Source organism: Erithacus rubecula (genome assembly GCF_903797595.1).
Source record: "Erithacus rubecula genome assembly, chromosome: 4".
Taxonomy (NCBI): Eukaryota; Metazoa; Chordata; class Aves; order Passeriformes; family Muscicapidae; genus Erithacus; species Erithacus rubecula.
Window position 1 is genome coordinate 2,074,516 of NC_136686.1, and position 19,103 is coordinate 2,093,618.

At 40.5% G+C, this 19,103-nt stretch overlaps 2 protein-coding genes across 15 annotated transcripts in view; one reads left to right on the forward strand and one right to left on the reverse strand.

The window, feature by feature from the left end:
* CALD1 (caldesmon 1) overlaps positions 1–9,097 on the forward strand; it is a 190,435-nt gene extending 181,338 nt beyond the window's left edge. For 9 of the 14 annotated variants that reach the window (XM_079304064.1, XM_079304067.1, XM_079304066.1 and 6 more), the window contains 7 exons: positions 1,366–1,409; positions 1,516–1,594; positions 2,869–3,000; positions 3,946–4,041; positions 6,203–6,283; positions 6,513–6,546; positions 7,389–9,097. In XM_079304064.1, the coding sequence (XP_079160190.1) occupies positions 1,366–1,409; positions 1,516–1,594; positions 2,869–3,000; positions 3,946–4,041; positions 6,203–6,283; positions 6,513–6,546; positions 7,389–7,420 (498 nt within the window). In that variant the 3' untranslated portion in view covers positions 7,421–9,097. The remainder of the gene's footprint in view (positions 1–1,365; positions 1,410–1,515; positions 1,595–2,868; positions 3,001–3,945; positions 4,042–6,202; positions 6,284–6,512; positions 6,547–7,388) is intronic. The other 5 variants (XM_079304062.1, XM_079304068.1, XM_079304059.1 and 2 more) reach the window with 1 other exon arrangement.
* On the reverse strand, positions 8,946–16,489 carry LOC306801223 (aldo-keto reductase family 1 member B10-like). The gene is made up of 10 exons (XM_079304083.1): positions 16,341–16,489; positions 15,429–15,596; positions 14,326–14,442; positions 13,645–13,722; positions 13,061–13,183; positions 12,284–12,390; positions 12,025–12,106; positions 11,020–11,103; positions 10,170–10,252; positions 8,946–9,996 (listed from the first exon to the last, which is right to left on the reverse strand). Exons 1-10 carry the CDS (start codon positions 16,407–16,409, stop codon positions 9,954–9,956), a joined length of 954 nt encoding a protein of 317 aa, XP_079160209.1. The 5' UTR covers positions 16,410–16,489; the 3' UTR covers positions 8,946–9,953.
* Between the last annotated feature and the right edge of the window lie 2,614 nt (positions 16,490–19,103).

Genomic DNA, 19,103 nt, shown 5'->3' on the forward strand with positions numbered 1-19,103 from the left:
CACTGAAACTGGGGATTTATCCTAGCAAAGCCCATCTTTGCACTCAGAACTGCTTTTAACTCGTGTTTTGGCAGCTAAAACTGGTAATGGAAATGACTCTGTAAGTTGTATGTGTATTTTAGAGCTTCAGTGGTGCTTTGAGCTGGCTGGGTGGTAGCTGGAGTTCCTCCAGTGAGCTCCTTTGGCAAATTCTGCACTCAAGTGAACTGCCTGAGCTTTTGCTTGCAAGGGCTTGAGAAATAAACCCTGCATGCCCTTGGATGGGATTGCTGTGGGAGTTAGTGTTCTAGGATAGCCTTGGATGCTTAAGGCACTGAGGAGAACCATTTAAAGAAATGGCAGTCAGGTTAAAGTGAATTGTAAATTTACTTTACAGGCAGAGCCCCTGCTGACACTGGAGAGTCCCCAGGAATCCAGCCAGGGTGATTATTAATCATTTCAATCCCCTGGAGCTGCTTGCATGTATTTTAGTTCTATGTGAAACTGTAGAGCCTGGCATGAGAAGTGGAACAATGCAATGTAGATAAGACCTGAGGAAGTTGGATGAAACTATTTCTTGACCCAGAATACAAATAGATGCACATATTCCCCATTCCCCCACCCCCCAAAATGAAATGTGTTAAAACTTTATTCAGGAATGGAGTTTTTTGCAGTATTTAGAGATTAGACAGAAATCATATGAGACTTTCTTGAGTCTTCCTCCCTGGAAATGTCACAGTATTTTCCTGTTACAGAGTAGAAAATGATGATGAAATGTCAGATAGCAGTTTGTATAATAACAGCTGGCAGATACAGATTCAGTATTCAGTGACCCTGCCTGGACATGATCAGGGTTTATACTGATGGGTTTTTGGAGCTCAAATTTTAAATTGTCAGTGTCCTCCAAAAACCTGTGTAAGGGAGGCTTTGTGGCTGAGCTCCAAACCTGGCCTAGGCTGATGTCTCAGCTCAGAAAAACTTTATTAAATTTGCTGTTTGTCTCAAGAGATACATACTTGCTCTTTTGTGGGAGGTGTGAGGATGGCATAGATTGTTATGCATATCAATCCCTTCCTTGAGACAGACTTCTTCCCTTTTCTTTTTTCTGTGTTGTTCATTTATTCTCTTACATGAGGCACTGAAGAAATGTGTAGGATGCAAACATTCATGCAGAAAATATTTCCACTTTTCTGAATCTGTAATCATAATTCTGAATCATAATAGGCTGCTATCTGTAAAACCTTCGTGTGTGTGTCTGTGAAATTTCTGTTGGAATGAATCTCAGATTGACTTTTTTGACATATAAAATGATGTTTCAGGTTGGTCTTGTACAGGCTGACTCTTTATTAACTTTAAACTTAAAGCTTTTGTTCCTCTCTTTTCTAGATAGAGGAGCGAACAGAATTTTTGAACAAATCTGCTCAAAAGAGGTAAAGCAAATAAACAGTAAGTTCAGTTCAAACAGCAATGTTTAAATTGAAGGAATAATAATTCTTGTTTTTCTTGCTTTTGTGGTTTTTTTTCTTTTTCCTCTAGTGGTATGAAGCCCACCCAGACAACAGCAGTTGTCTCAAAGATTGACAGCAGACTTGAGCAATACACTAGTGCAATTGAGGTAAGTTAATTCCAGTAAATGATCTAATTACTAATGGCTTTGGGACCTTTAATCAGCCTTTGTTTTGCTGTTCAAGAATTGCAGGGTTTTTTTTTTTACCACAAACTCTTCTTAAAGGTGACTTCAAGAACAAAATGCTTGAGGCACATCTGTAACCTACATCTGGAGGTGTATCTAAACAAAACCTCAGATTTGTGTCTTTTCTTGCATGCTGCAATTTGCTCTGTTTTGTCAGGTTAAATTTGGAGGGTTCACTCAGCATCTTGGCTGATGAGAGACCTGTCAGTACAGAGCTGATGGTCATCCTGAGCAAAGCTGACCCAGCATCTGATTTTGGAGAACAAGGAGCTGGCTCTGTGCTGCTGGCTGCCACCTCACAGTGAAATTCTTTGCCAAAGACACATTCTGCAGAGAATTAGTTGGGCAGTGACAAAAGAGAAATCAAAACCACATTAAAACATAGAATTTTACCCCAGGTGATTTGTGCCATTGTCCCTAAGAGCCAGAACTGAAGGCTTTTTCTGTCCATAGTCCAAGGTAAAATAGGAGATTGATACCAATGTATCCAGCTGCCATCTGGCTTGAAATATCTTTGCTGAGTTTCTGATTTGTCCACAAGTTGCCAAATCTGACTTTCTGTGCAATTAGACAGGCAAAACATCATGCATACACCTTCTTATTCTCATCCAATCTGTGATATATAAAATATGCAAGAATTTTGAAAAGGAGAAAGAGGAAGAATTTGGCCTGGCGTTTTTAGTAACCATGCAAAAGACACATTTCCCAAAAAAAAAAAAAAAATCTGAAAACTCCAATTCTCCATTTTTTGAAGGAACACCTTGTTTTAAACATATTGTAGCTGCTGAGATTCACCCCTAGGATGCTGAGGTTCAGTTGTCTGAAGATGGAGCAGTCTGATGCTGAATGACAGAACAGCTTTCCCCCTGCCTCTGCCAAAGGATTTTCCTTTGCCAGGCTTCCAAGATCCAGGCACTGACTAAGGTTTTAAGGCCTTGGAGCAGCTGTGTGCAGAGTTGTGGTTTGAATGGGTTTTAGAAAGGTAATAAACACAGAAAGAAGTGAGTGCCATTTTCACAGATGTATCAAGGGTGCAAATGGGAAAGGAGAGAGAATCTCAGTGGCACTTCTGGAGCTGGGTATTCCTCCTCATCTTTGCATGATCAGTGCTAGAGCCAGATAAAAATGCTGCATTCCCTGGAGTCAAATCACCCTGCAGATCCAGCTCTTAATGCCACACACCAATTTTTCCCCAGGGCACAAAGGCTTCAAGACCAGCTAAAGCTTCTGACCTTCATGTTCCAGCTGAGGGTGTCCGTAACATCAAGAGCATGTGGGAGAAAGGGAATGTTTTTTCATCACCTTCTGGGGCAGGAACACCAAATAAGGTTTGTGTTTAATTTAACCTAGTGATTATGCTCTGGACCTGACCTTGCTGTTCATGTTCCTCTGGGTAAGCCTGTCTGCTCCTGTTTGAGAGATCCCAAAGGATCTTGAAGACCTCAGAAATCACAAGATGGTGTGGCTGCAATATTGGGTATAATGGAAGAATTTAGTGACCTACTGAGCTCAGTTATGAGACATTCCAGAGCCACATCAGATATCTTAGAAAAACACATCTGGGTCATTGAAGCAGAGTACAAAGAAATTCTTTTGAGTAGGGCAAAATTCTTTTGGGGAGCAGAAGAGATTTGAGTAAGCAGGATAGTGATGATACTTTCTAGATAATTCACAGAAGTACTTGTGAGACCTTTATCTTTTCTATGTAAATCCTTGAGGCAACATTTTCTTTTTATAAATTGATGCGAGATGCTGAGCGTTTATCAAAGGCAAAAAGATGAGCCATGGATTGAAGTGGGTTATTACAGAGAGTAATTAAATTTTTGTAATTTGTTCTAGCCTTTTAAAGATTTAATGCTTTAAATTTTAGGCCATTTCTCTATTGTGTCCTTTTTTTGAAAAAAAAAAAATTGGTTTCACAAGAGAAAAAAGGTAGATTTTAACTGATGTCTCTTCTATTAAGCTGAAGATTTTTGGAGTTTGGGTTTGTAGTGGAAACAGCATGTTTATGTCTGACATTTATTACTGGAGTAGCAGTGAAGTGGAGATGTTTTTATGAGTCCATGTATTAAATTTTTGAAAATTAGAGGGCAGTAGCACAGTGTAATTCATAGGGACAATACCTTCAGAGCACACAGGATATCTCTGAGCAAGCCATAGGCTCAGTGAAGACCTTTCTATTAAACTCAGGCTTGGCTTTTAAATCTAAACCATTGCAAACAGAGCACAGCCCATTCTGGAAGTCTTTCTGACTGGATTTTGTCATTTTGCAGGAAACTGCTGGGCTGAAGGTTGGTGTCTCCAGTCGTATCAATGAGTGGTTGACCAAGACCCCAGAGGGCAACAAATCCCCTGCTCCAAAACCTTCTGTAAGTAAAACTGGAACAACCATCTCTTCAGCAGTGGGGTCTCTCCTGGGGCAGAGGCTTTTATCAGCCACAGACCCCAGGCTGCACACCTACACACACTTGGAATTTGGCCCTTGCCCTGTAAAAAACTTCCAAATATGTTTTAAAACACAGTTGAAATAATTTAGCTCTTTATGAGCCTAGATGTAACTCCTAATGAAGGCCCTTTAGCCTGGCCATTAGTTCAGCAGGAATCAGGACAGAAAATGCTATCAAGGTAATAAATAAATTGGGAGTGTGGGAGGAGCAAGAAGAGGTAACTTGGAGTGGGAAGGGTGAGGATGAGGAGCTGGAATGTCAATGTCCATATTGGAAATCAGTTGTGGTGTTAGTGATTAAAATTGAGGATTTTGTTAAAGAACTTGTTCCTTCCCATGTCCTTGTGCAGTGTTTTTCTGCCAGTTCACCTGCCAGTTTATAAAAAATGCAGCCTGAAAAAAAAAAACCACTTTCTCATTCCACACTCCTGTTTGTCCTCAAGAGGAGTTTCAAATTTGCAGCAATGTCCGCTCTAAAATCTGCCTCCAGATTTTTCTCTCTCTCTTTTAAGTTGCATCCTTTAGATAATGTGAAACTAATCTCTTGTTTTTCCCTCAGCCAACTGTTTCTATCTATGTCTTAATTTCCCTCTTTCTCTATAGATTGCTCTTTCTTCTTTCAATGTCTCTGCTTGAAGGAACGTGCCCTCCTCCTATTCTTCTTCTTTGGGGGTCTGTTTGCTAAGTTGGTCAGGTAAACCTGTTTATAATTGACTATGAAGGTTTATATACATCTGTAATGTGTGATTTTTACCTTTATTTTTTCAGTCAGGATAAATTGAAGGGAAGCCTAGAATTTCTTATTTAGCAAATAACTTCTCACCCCCATCACATTCTGCTAAAGTAAAGAAATGTTCAAAGTTTTTGTGACCATCAAGATTCTTGTGGCTTTTGGGAGAATACTCAATTCAAGGCAGAGCAAAGATTTCGGTTTTATGGTGAACTGAAATCACAGACCCCAAATTATTTCAGGGCTATGGGAATGGATCTGTGTGGTGATTGTCCAGTGATAAGTGGCTTTGTGATAAAGTCTAAGTTGGTTTCTTTCTTCCTTCCTCTGTCCTACTGAGCTCCCTTCTTAAAGTGCAGAATTGGCTTCAAGTTTTAATCACCAGCAGCCATGCAAATCATGATCAGTTCTAGAGGATCTCTGCTGGGTGCAAATACCCCCTCAGGAATCTCATTTCCATTCATCCCTGAGCATTTTGCAGGTAGAAATTCTCATGTGCAGAAAACTTTCCTCCCTGTGGAGGGGCAGCACAAAATCCTGGAAGCCATGCAGGGCTTGAACACTTCCTGAAAAGGAGAGTTCTTATGTCCAAAATTGTTTGAGTCCCTTGCTTGCTATGCACAGGGGTAGATACCAATCCATCTAGCAGATGTCATTTCCATTTGCAGCCCTCCTTTTCCCCAATAAGCTAAAATTTGACATTTTTATGGAGTTTTGATTAAACTCTCCATAATACACTCATTTTCAGAGAATACTACTATTCTTTAATAACTTTGCCTCATCTGTTTTGTTTTTTGGGGTTTTTTCCCCCTCTCAGGCTAGTGGTTGGCACATCCTAAGATTGCAAATGATGCAGTGGAAATTAAAATGGATATGAAAGATTAGAGAAGCACTGAAATCTGTATTTAAGGATGCAGAATAGAATCTGCTTTTTTGTTGTATTAAAAGTCCAACTCTATTTTTACACACTTTTAAATAAAATATTTTGATTTTGGTCTAAAATAGCCTCTCTCTTGCAGAAATACTGTTCCTGAAAAAAGTGTTTTTATGCAAAAATTGTCTTTGTTTTTTATAAAAATCAGATGGTGCAGTAACTCTTCCCTAAGTTGAACATACTGAGTCTGTGCCATATGAAATGGTTGCATCAGGTTTTGTTTTTTCTTAAAACATGGATATATGTGGAGTCATTTTGTGAAATATAATTCTTTGTAGTGATAGACAATGTAATATCTACCTCTGGTGGGTGTTCTTCAACTTCTCTTGTGAGGAAGTTGCATTCTAACTTTTTTCTTTACCAAGTGAAAATAAACCTGAACTAATGTTGGTTTCTTGTTCTCTGCCATTACAAATGCAGGATTTAAGACCAGGAGATGTATCTGGCAAACGTAATCTCTGGGAGAAGCAGTCAGTGGAGAAACCAGCTGCTTCCTCTAAGGTAACAACACCTCTGGACAGTGTTTAGAGGATAATATTCTCTTTTTATCTATCAAAGAAAGCACAGTGAGGCTCAGAAAGCAGTGTGTCACTTTTATATTCCTGTTTGGCAGAGCTGTGTTATGTGTGGACATCTGTCCTTTGCACTGAGTTGATTTTTTTTTCCTGTTACTAATTGCAGTGTTCTCCTGTATGGGATTCTAATAATGGCTTTTTGCTTTTTCAAACAGGTATCAGCTACGGGGAAAAAATCAGAGACTAATGGTAAGGAATGCCTTAATGTATGCATTGTACCTATTTCTAGAGTTTAATACATGTAGTTACATATGTATAATATAATAATATTTTATATATATAATGTTAACATGCACTATCATATCTATATTTAATAAAATAACACATGCAATATTTGATTATATGCACATAATAATACAATATAAATATTGTAATACCTATTATTATATAGAGATATTGCCACATTTTTTATAGGTGTACCTGTGTTTTAAATTTTAAAATTTAAAATTTTGGTATCACATTGGCTTTATGCCTTTACCTTTCAAAAACTCAATTACAATATCATTGAAATATGAGTGGTTGAAAAACTGCTTTTCTGGAGCTGTGCATTGGTGTATTTTCAAGGCAAAAACAGTTATGGTATTGTCATTTTGAAACCACTGCTTGGGGAAATACAACCTAGTTTTACAGAAAGAAATCAGTAAAATAGCCCTCTTAGCTTGTTATTTTTATTTTAACCTAAATCACTCCAAATAAAGACAATTAAAACAATTCTATGGCTCAGAACCAGTGGGGAAGAATGGAAGTTCACTGACCAATTAAATAGTTTTGAGGATACTTTGCAACATCCTTTGCTAAGAGTGAAACAGTCAAATACAGGAAAACTCTTGGTTTTCTGCACTTTATTATGTGCACACACATTTTTAGTGGTTTTATGTAAAGCCAATGTATGGTATACCTGTGAACTTTTCTTTTTGGTTTAGAGTTGTGCAAAGCAGAATTGTTTTGTTCCTCTTGTCCTTTTTTTAAACCAAAGTGTCAGAGATGTGTTTGGGCTGTTTCAAGCCATATTTAATCTGTCTCTTTCTCAGCAGGTTTGAGACAATTTGAGAAAGAACCATAGAAGGCCACTAAAGACGCTGGACCAATCAATTTGGGGGGGGGAAAAAAAAAAGGAAAAAGTGCTAAATTGTTCTTTTTATATTTATGTTTATTTACCAAAATGTCTTTTTGCATTATCCCAGTTAAAACCATGTATATTAGCACTGTATTTAATAATCAGTCTAGACATTCATCAGAATAGTACTGCCTTTGCACAAGAGCCTTTATTCCTAGAGAAACCCATGCTGTGAAATATATAGACTCTCCTACTGATAGTCCTAAATATGTATCTGAACAGTGACTTCAGCTGGCATTAGAGGTCAACCCAAAACTCATGTAAAGTGAAGTTGCTTGGGAAAGGTGTGCAGCAAACCTATAAAAACAATGGTTCCTTTTGTAATACAGAAGTCTTTTTCTTTCTGCACTTTAGACTAAGGCATGGAAGAAATATCTTTAGTTGACAATGTAATATTTTCTGTACGTTGCCCATGTCATGAGAAATACTGCATCAATAACGTGTTTTAATTTTTTTTTTTTGTTTTATACTTTTTTAAACTATCGGTTTTTTCCATTCTAGTTTAAGTTAATACCTAAATTTGGATGATTATGTTAGCTGACAGCGGTACTGATATTTCTTTTTGTTGTTAGTAACTAGTAATTGAATGCAATCTAGAATATATATATATACACACATAGCTTTACAAAGTTTAGCCTAAAGGCACTACTAATGGTAGAATGCTTTAATATGTGCTAGAGTATTATATTTAGCAATAAACATACATAATTAGCCAATATCACAGCTTTAAAAAAAAAAAAATAAAGACAAAATCACACACTTTTCTGTAGTAAGATTTCATAGTTGTCCTTAGAGGTATGGTGAGATAAGTATTAAAAAAATTTAAATGTCAGTTGCCCAGTAATGGGTAACTAAAAAGAAAGTATAGTTTTTAAAAGAGGAAAAGGTAAGGGTATAGAGGGTCAAAAATAGGTCACTTGTATAAAAAGTTGTAGTTTAATTTATATAAAACTACCATAATTAAAAAGAAAAAAAAATGTAAACAGAGTTGGAGCTTGTTTCAAATGACTGTTCACTAAATCTTGCCATCCATCAGTGCCGTACACCAATGAAGTTAACCTCTATCTTTGTGATAATTCTTTTTACTTCTCTCTCCTGAATATCTTATTTACAGATGTTTTCATTTGTATATAGTAAATACATGGCTATAGGACAGCTTGGTTTGGGTTTTCATGCCATGCAGTTTAGCATTTACATCCTACAGTGTATGGGTGGCATAAACTGAGCAACTCCAGTAGCCCCTGAGCACATTGCTGACAGCTCTGTTGTGCATTGGAACCCCCAGGACCTCCCTTATCACCACTTCCATTGTCTTACAGCATCTGACTTCTTCCCAGAGAAGTGTAATGTCATATTTCAACCCAGAGCTGGGCTCCCCTGCTTGGCTGAAACATCTTGTTTACAAAGAGAGATGCACAAAGTTATCTGTAGGGGGTGAAACTGTGCCTGACATTGTCTGTGAGTTGTCATGTTATGTTTTGTTTTGTTTTGTTTTTTTTGTTTGGGAGATTTGTAAACACTCCTCTGAATCTTTCCAATATATCTGATAGCTGCAATAAAAACCATTTGTTCAAACAATGTACTCTGGAACTGCATCTGCAATAAATGGAATATTTCCATCAGCAGCCCGTTTGTTCATGAGTGGCAATGGACCAATTGTTGTAAGTGGGATAGGAATTGTGACAAATCTGAGATAAGGTGAAGAACCCCTAAGGATATCTCTCCTGAAGCTTGGCTTTGCCCTGGCAAAATCTATCTGGAAATATTTTAATGCAAAATACTATGAGGCTGTCTTGGGGTTTGCTTTGGTGATTTTGGAGAAGAGTGTTTTCTTTGCTTTCCTTAGGTAAAGCCAGCCTGTGTCTGAGTGTAATATTCTGCATGCTGCCAGCAGAGTTGCAAGAATCTAATTTTATGTTGGTGACTCCCAGATGTTGGAGGCAGGGCTGGGTTTTGCTGTGAGCTGTCCCTGCCCATGATTTTGTCTTCAGACTTTAGAAAAACATGCCAAACTATATAAAACAATTTAAGGACTGCACTGATGGACTTTTGTTGTTAATAAAATTTTATTCATATAAAATTTTAAAGCATTAGAAATACACTGTGTAAAAATCACAAATATATAAAAAGCAAAGTAATTAGAGCATTCTTTGACAGTGAGTCATGACTGACCACACTGGAAGTAACATTAAAAAACCCCGTGGAAGTCACTAGTTTTTTGTTAAACATGTCTCTAATTAAGGACCACCAGAAAAAAAGGAAAAAGACATTGTCTTTTTACTACTAATCAAAACCAGGTTTCTCCTAAGCATCTTTACAAAAACCCAACCCTTATTGCAGCATTCTTACATCAGTTAGTGATCTCCTTTAAAAAAGGAGGGAAAAGTGACTGCTCATAACAATTATCAATTACAGAAGACACGAAGATCAAGCTGCAGAGTACATCTGATCTGGAAGGAGGTAAGTGGAGGTCTTGTGTTTAATACTCTGCTTTGAATGGGTAGTCCTTGTGGTTGACAGCTCTGAAAAAAGAAAGACCTTGTTATTGAAGCAGTGCAGAAAATACTTTGCAGGATGTGCCTCATTAAAGTTTAAAGCAGGAGCTCTCCCTGGTTTTGGTCATGAATGTTTTCAAGATGGGGGGATGAAAATAGAGGCAGAAATAGGACAAGTAAGGATAATAAGCAAAACATACTGGACCACTGGAACTGCCCTCCAGTTCCTGTTAAAGGTGAGGATGACTTCCATCTCCTTTTTAGACAGTTCAAAGTCAAACACCTAGCAGGGAAAGAGGAAAAAAGAAAGCTGTTTTTAGTTAGGTTCATGAGTAGTTAGCTACTAAGTGTGGTTCATACACTTAGGACTTGAGGTAGGAATGCATCAAGCATAGTTAAGCAATCCTCTTATTTCTGAGGCAAATAACAACCCTTGAAGTCATCAAGACAGTGCTTTTCTTTCTGAGGTGCTTTTCAGAAATGCATTTCTGGGTGGCTGGATGCCAGCACTACTGCAGTGCACACAGAGAAGACTGCAGGTGCCAGGATGTGCCACAAATACTGGAGCTAAAGGTAAATTTTCTGCTAAAAGAGAGGGCTACTGGGTAACACCTAAGAGTTCTTGCTAGGGGATTCATAGGAGAAATAACTCCAAACCCTCTCACCATGGATTTCAGGCAGCACAGGGGTATTATACAGGATGTGGCACCTCATGTTCACTGCCAAGGGGGACCAGAGCCTCAAGGTGAGACAACTCTGACAGATCTGGTGTTCACAACTTGTTCCTCTGCACCCTAAGCACTTGCTAAGCTTTCCCCCAAGGGCAAGTCCAAACTTGGGGCTCCCTTTCTGCAGCAGCAGAGCTCAGGCAGCCCTGGTGTAACCCATTTCTCTCCTAGCAGGAACAAAATGCTCCTCCCCGGGTGGGTTGGAAGTGCTGAGCCCCAGTGTTCAGATCTCTGTACCCCCCTCCCAGTGACTCAGGTGCTGCTGGGGAACACAGGGGGGCTGTGGCTGTGGGTGTCTGTCCTGCATTTCCAAATGCTTCACCTTCATGTTCTCCTCCACACGGTGTGGTTTGTCAGATTTGGGAATGACAATGATGTCTCTTTGGATCAGAAAGCGGATCAGGACCTAGGAAAGAACGAGGAGCACAAACACCTTGGGGTCCCAAAAATCCATTCAAACACATTTCATGGATTTTTTTTTTTTTCCCTCTTAATCTACAATTTCTTCATTGCACACAGGAGTCTGACATGCCAGAATTTGCTCATGTATTTGACAGTAGACTGGCAAACTGTAATTGTTTCTGGCCTGTGTTGTTTCTACATTGTGGCTTTTCTAGGATTTGTTTTGGTTTTGTTTAGGGTAGTATCAGGGGGGAAAAAATGATGATGTTCTGGCTTGTATTATATGAGTGCTCAGGCTCAATGGGCATAATTATACTACAGATAATTTTGGGCTCACAGGTAAGTACCTCACAAAAAGGTTCAGCTTTTGGCATTCTATACAAGGAAAAACATATTTATAGGATTTGAAAGTTGTCCTCCCACAAAAAAAGAGCTTTTGTATACAATGTTTTAGTCCTGTCTTAAAATATGATTGTCTTTGATTGCATGTGACTTTGAAGTACAGGTTCTGCACACCCTTGGCAACAACTCATTTATGTGACTAGCTAAACTAATAGAGAAAAGAAGAAATCTTAAATAAGCAAGCAGCTTTCAATAATTCCTAGTGAACACGAGCAGATTGGAGGCAATCAAATATATCTCCAAATTCTTCTGAAAAATAACTTAGCTGGAGAAAGGAATAAAAATTTACGAAGGTGAATATCTGAGGTAAGCATGTACCATTGCTGATCAGTCCACCCCAAAATTTGGCACTCAAGACCTGCTTGAAAAGAGCTGATAATTTTTATGAATGCTGTGAAGAACTTGGGCAGAATGAAAATCAAGTTCAGCCCCATTAATAATGTATTTCTAGAGAAAGCAGCACCTGCTAGGACTGGCTTGTAGGACATTTGAGGAGGAGGAATAATTTGCTCTGACAACTTACCTGGGCAGGGCTTTTATGGTGTCTAGCTGCAATTTCTTTGATCTTGGGATCCTCCATAAGAGTGGGTTCCCCTGGCTTAGCCCTGTTAGGAAATAGAGATGGTGGCAGTAGAAAGGTGATAGCTTCCCTGTAGGAGCTCACATCATCTGCATCAAGACAGCAGAACTTTTCTCATTTTACTGTATCATTGACCTAATTTTCTAGTAATAACAATGATTTTCATGGTTCAGCTGCAGGGTTTTGTGCAGTGCTCTCTTACCAGGGGCGGTTAGGAGAGCCCAGGGGGCTGTATGCAGTCACAGCAATCCCTTTGGATTTACAGTACTTGACCAGCTTCTCCTGGGTCAGGTAGGGGTGACACTCCACCTGCAGGCTCAGAAAGATGGTTGATTAAGAGGCAGACTTGGCTGAGCTGCAGAGCATTACATTTTAAGTCCTCTCAGGTTGCAGAAAATGTGAAGAATTGGCTTCCAGTATCGAGATTCAAATCTATCTTATGAAAAACTTCCAATATCTGGAAGAGATGGGGATTCAGGACCTTCAGCTGGCTGCCCAGAAGTGGGAGAAAATAAAAAAATCAGAAGGTCCCTGAGCTGCTGCTGTCCTGTGATTACAGTCAAGAGGTATGTGGTGAGAATTTATCATATAATTGTACTCTTCAACTCCTTTCTGTAATGAAGTTGAATGGTTTATTTTATGTTGAAAAATGAGTAAGTCCTATGCATCTCATGCTTGTGCAGAAACTCCCAGTGGGGATTCTGCTGGATATTTAAGATTACTCTAAATATATATGATATAAATTATGTATTATTTATATAAGATGTGTATATTATATTTATATAATAATTTAGGTAAACTCTAATTATATATATACACACACACATTCTAAGTATATTTAGGAATACTTCTAAGTGTAAGGCTGCAGCCTCATGGAAAGGGATTGAATCTAGATAATCCTTAAAGTACCTTCCAATCCTAATCCATTCTGTGATTCCAGACTGCAAGGTTAGGTGAGGAATGGAAACAAAATTCTCACCTGGTTCATAACAGGCTTGTACTTCAGTCCTGGTTTGTTCAGGATCCTTTCAATCTGCTCATGATTAAAGTTGGAGACACCAATGGCTTTTACCAGACCAGCATCCACCAGCTCTTCCATGGCCTAATGAGTAAGGACAAGCAAGGTGTGGGAATGAGTTGGTGGCATTACATTACATTACATTATTTTATTTCTCTCAGGCTTGTGGCAAATGAGTAAACAATCTCACACTAGAGATTACATAAAAGTATCTTAGCTAATGAAAGAAAATAGAAGCCTGACTGTATGAACACCCAGTAAACTAACAGCCACACCTAGATTGATCTAAAGGGTTGGTTCCACCATTGTGTGCATCCAAGTATTTTGGGAACAGCACCTACAGTGCTGATAGCTTCCTTCTCTTTAGCCTTATTAAAACATCCCCTTCTTACTCCCCAAACAATAATACAAGCAGCTGTCTGATTGAAGCACAGCTTTGTGTGGCTGTCCTTCATACCCAAACATCCTTCAATTTCATTTTGCACACAGATCTCTGCTCCATCTTTAGTGCTGGTACCTGCCCAGAGGAGCAAATACTGACTTACCTCCCATGTGTCCAGAAAATCTGTGTCACTGGGAATACTGTGACCTTGGTCATCCAGGGGATGCAGCTCTTCACCAGCCTGTTAAATCAAGGCAGATAATGCACTTTTAAAATGTTGAATTTCCTACAGTGTACTAAAACTTTGGAATGCATTTACAGGCAGCAAATTAGCAGGTTATTTAAACACATTGCATAACTAAAAATGATGTGTGTCTATTGGTATTCTCTTTTGGATCAGGGCCATATCTTGCAAAATCAGTCCCTGCATGCAAAGAGTGTGGGGATTAGTAATAATTATGTAATTCTGTAGATCTGGAGAGAAAGAAACAGACACCCCTCAGCCCCTTTATTCTTATTTATTTTACACAGATGCAGACAGGGGGAAGAAACACATTCCTTCTGTTCTGTGCTTCATTTTTCACTGCAGGCTGCCAACATCCCCAAAACCCAGATGCTCGTGCTGTAACCACCATCCTGTGCTGATTGCCAGAGCACCCAGGGTGCTCACACCTCTATCTCATTCCAAAAGGCAGGGAAAGCCAGACCCCTGTGCTAAATGTGACCAAATTCTTGCTACCAGCAGGATCAGGGAAGAGCCAGATGAGCCCCAGCTGTGTGATGAAGGTGGTGGCTGCAGAGATGAGGGGATGCACCCTGTTCCTGGGCAGGTAAGGAGGAATACCTTGAATCCCATGGGGAAGTGCATCAGGTAGAGGTCGAGGTAGTCCAGCTGGAGTGCAGCAAGGCTCTTCTTGAGCCCCACCTTAACCATGGGCTTCTCATGGAACGTGTTCCACAGCTGTGGGGAGAGACCAAGCCCAAAATTTCACTTTACAGCTCCCACAGGGGACAAAGGCTTCTCACTTGGAGGTCTTGGAGGAAAACTCCCTCCCCACTTGAGCCAGGAGATGCTGAAGATGAGGATTTTACATTTCACTGTGAGGCAGGACAAACACCACAAAGCTGCCTGCCCTGAAGGTGGAGTCAGGGTTCCCACTTAGAAGATATTCTCAGATATAAATGCAACACACTGGCTGGTGTGTCTGACACAGCAAAGCTGTTAGCATTACAATTATTTTTTTAAACCTAAGTTTTAACTATTAAGAAGCTCATAGATACCTTTTTTTCTGTCCCTTATATCTGTTTACTTCATTTTTGAAATCAAAATTAGAGTTGTTTAAATAGAAGAATAAGTATTATTAAAGGAAGCCATGTTCTTTAACAAAAACAAAGCTTAATGTGGAAAATCTTAGTTATACTCAAAGTTTTCTGGTTTTGCTGGTGAAAACCCAAAGTGATAAATTTATTAATTGAACTGTTCTTTTTGGTAAGGAGCACTTCTGGGACAGGTGGATGAGAGAAAGGAATGAAGAAAACACATATAAAATAGTTTGCTTTCTGTTCCCTTTCAGGACCGTGTATACATGACACAGTTTCCAAATGTCTTGCTTAGCATTGATGAACCCAGGCAACAATTTTATCTTTTTTTTTTTTTCCCCCTTATTTTTCTTGGGTGTGTCCAATTGAATAACCTGTACAATTGATTTAATCGCTATGAGGAAATTATTAGATCAGTAATAACATTGATATCTTTCCTAAATTGTCAGCAGTTCCTGATAAAACCAAGCCCCAATTGCAAATACAGGATGGGACTTTTAAGGTAGAACAAGAAAACCATGAAGTGAATGTCAGAGAGGGGAATGGCTCCTTTTCTCCTTTACAGGTACAACGAGGGTTTCTCCGCAGGAAAAGCTGAATTTCCCCGACAATTTTGCATCCTTGTACCTTAGTGACAATGAAGAGCTCTTCCCGTTTCACCACCCCCTCCTTGATCTTCTGCTGGACGGCGTTCCCGATCTCATTTTCGTTCTGGTAGAAGTAGGCGCAGTCGAAGTGGCGGTAGCCAGCATCAATAGCGAACTTCACCACCTCCTCCACCTTTCCCGGGGGAGCCTGGAAGCGAGCAGCAGCCCCCCATGAGCTCTGCCATGTGCCCCTGGCAGGGCTCAGCGCTGTGACAGCTGCTCGCAGCCCCCCCTTTTCGCCCCTCTCACATTTGACACAAATCCCACGGCGAAGCAGCGTTTCTGCAGGGAGCGGGCACGGAGCGGAGCTTGTTTATGTTTGTGCGAGGCTTTCAGCTCTGCCAGCAGCGCAATACCCGCTGCCATTTCCCCTCTCTGCTCCCTGTGTTGCCCAAGGAGTTTCGCCACTCCGCCTTCCCCAAATTTTCCCCGCAAGAGCGCCCGGATCCCCTCTCCCCATCCCGCTGCCGCTCGCTCTTTTTGGTTTTTCTTTTTCTTTTTTTTTTTTTTAATTTTATATTTTTGTTTCGTGCATCCTTCCACCTTCTCCAGTCCCTAATTTATATTTATTTTCGCTGCCTTTCCCCCGTTGCCCGTGTTTCCCCCCGCCCTCCCCGCTGCTGGCATCCCGCCCGGTTACACAAGCGGCCGCTCCGAGCCTCACGCAGGGCACGGATCCCGCTTCCTTCTCTATTTTATTATTTTTAGCTTTATTTCGCATCGCGGGTCGCCTCTCTCTCCTCTTCCAGAGCGGCTCTCTCTTCTCTATTTTATTATTTTAAACTTTATTTAGCATCTCAAATCCCCTCTCTCCTCTCTTCCAGAGCGGCGCTCCCTTCTCTGTTTTATTATTTCTAACTTTACTGCGCATCTCGGATCTCTGCCTTCCTACCTGCCAGGTGCCCAGCCCCAGGGCGGGGATCTTCATCTTGTTGCTGAGCTCCACGCAGGGGATGGCCATGGTGCCGCTGTCCGTCTGTCCGTCCGTCTGTCCGTCCGTCGGTCCCCGCTATAAGGAGCGGAGCCGCCCCGGCCCCGCCTGGTCCCTCCCCGCCCGTCAGCGGTGACACCCAGAGGATGCTCAGGGGCACGGTGAGGATGCGGAATGGATCCAAAGGGCGCCAAAGCCTGGATGAGGATTTGGGGTGTGTTTGGAAAGGAGTGAGCCGGGAGCAGAGGGCTCAGCAGCGCTGGGAGTGGAAGGTAATTGGATTGAGGACATGGGCTGGGAGGGGACAGGATGGACTCGACACCTTTGGAGCATTTTCCCATCCTCAGCATTCCATGGCAGCCTCAGAATTTCTGGGTATTTCTGCCCAAAACAATGGGTGTCCATTAGAGGATTTTCTCACTTTTTGGTGCTGGAAATGGACCGAATTCTTCATGTTTTCCTTCAAAAATATTAGGCTCTCCTGCTGTTCACAGAGGAATGCATTAAAAGGGAATGTGGCCTTATGCTTTGAGCTCATTTCTGTGCTTCCTGTCTTTGCAGAGGGCTGGACCCTTCCTTCTGTGCAAAGGAATCTCTTCCCTGGCCTCCAATTAAAATTTCAGCCAGTGCAGGAAGGGTGTCAGATGCTGCACAAGGGATTTGTGATCAAACCTTGTCTACACTGAGTGCTTTAGTCCAAATAACCCCCCTGCTTTTTGCACAGAGTGAAAAATGACATTTAAAGGTGGCAGGAGGCTGTGTATGAGTGCAATACCCCAGAAATCAAGAGGCAGAGCCTGGAGGGACTTGGTTGCTTGGCTGGCAGCTCCCTGGAGGAAAAGATGCTCCACACCAGGAACCTGATGTAAGTTCAGCACCCTGCCTTGGGCATCCCACATGTCACAGAGACTTTCTGTTTAGTTATCACAGCATATAGTTATCACATTTGCTATTTGAGGCTACTTTTTTCTTCTCCTTGTATTGCTACAAACTCCTCCTTGCTCACTGCTGATCCCTGACCACCAATTTAAATGCTGTGGAATTCCACTGATGTCTTAAATAGTTATTTAATCAAGAAATAAATACTTTATGCTTAGACTTTAAATGTTAGCCTATCAAAGCATAGAAGCAGCCATGAATTATTGAGCCACTTACCATGATTGGTGTGATTTGTTAAAATGTATGTGCATTAGCATTGTTTAAACTGCTTTTATGACACAGTATTTTCAGTTGGCTAGCAGGTTTAAATATAAACAAAATCTCTTCCTGCTCTCCTTGGCCTGGTTTCTAAGCCGTGGGCTTAACCAAGTTTTGTTGTTATCTTTCTGTTTCCTTGGATGTCATCACACACACCAGAATGGGGGAAAAACCCAAATTGGAATGAAGTAGAGACAGAGAAGCAGGGAATCAATTTTTTCCAAGTGATAACTCCAGTATGGTCAAACAAGAGCAGTGAAAGGAGGTGTCTTCTATTGAAAACAAATATGAAAAGACACATAGATCAAACAACTCCACCCTCCCCCCCCCCAAAAAAAAAGACAAAGCTACTGCGAGAGAGGTGATGAATTTGACAGAAAAAGAAAGACCTATTAAAAAAAAAAAAAAAAGGAAAGAAAGTAAAAGTCTGTTGAGATTTTATGAATTTAGTAAAGGTACTCCAATTACATTGAAAAGATTTTACACCAAGCCTATGTCATATCCATATTAGTTAATTTCTTATTAGATATGCTTGGGTGCTACAGCAATAGGAGCTGAGTAAAATTATGTAGAGAATAGACTAGGAAATGCTGAGATTGAGCTATTTAATTTACCTTTAATTGCAACAAATCTTGGCCTGGAAGTTATAAACTCTTTTTTTTTTTTTACCCATTTGTTTAAGAGAGCTATCAACAATTTTCCTCCCTGTAAATCTTTACTCACAGACATTAATGACTTTGGAGTGAACTTTCTTCGGGGCAGGGAGGAGTAGGGGCAGATTTTGGCAATTCAGCCACAGCATGGGCTGGCAGAAGAGAACAGCTGGAAGGGCTCTGTCATGTGTGCAGGCTTTTCTGTTCAAGCATTTTTGTTCTGATTTCTTTATCTGCGTGGAGGAAGGCAACTCATCATTCAAAGCCATATAAAACCTGACTTTATGAGGGTTTAAAAGGCTTTAATTGTTTTTAACTGCTATTTTTTGCTGGATGCAGTATGGGTGGTGGCTGGGGCCCATTCACCTTGGCTTTTTAACTGAGTCATGGTGATTTCACTCCCTGCAGAGTGTGGCACCTCCCTCGAGCACATTGCTGTGCTGCTCCGTGAATCAGAGCCTGCAGGTACAGGTGGGGACTTGACCATAATCTCATTAATCATGCCCATGGCTTTTCTAGAGGGTAATAGTGCTCCTTCTTGATCAGATTTTGCTGAAATGCAAAAATGCAAATCTCCTTTGTGGACAGTCCAATGCTGTTGGGAGTGTTTTGTCTAGACAGGATCATAGAACCATTAAGGTTGGAAAAGATCTCCAAGACCATCAGGTCCAGCCTTCAGAGAGGAAATTTTTTAGGTAGAAAGCCACAACCTGAGTCAACCTGGCTGTTAGGGTTTTTGGAGAAACAATGTGCATTATTTTTCTGAACTAATGCAGGAGCTAAGTGTCTGCTCCTGCACAGCTGACAAAACATTGCAGTGGATTGATGGCAACAATAGTGAAACAACAAATGTGGTTTTGTGAGCTGTTGAGAA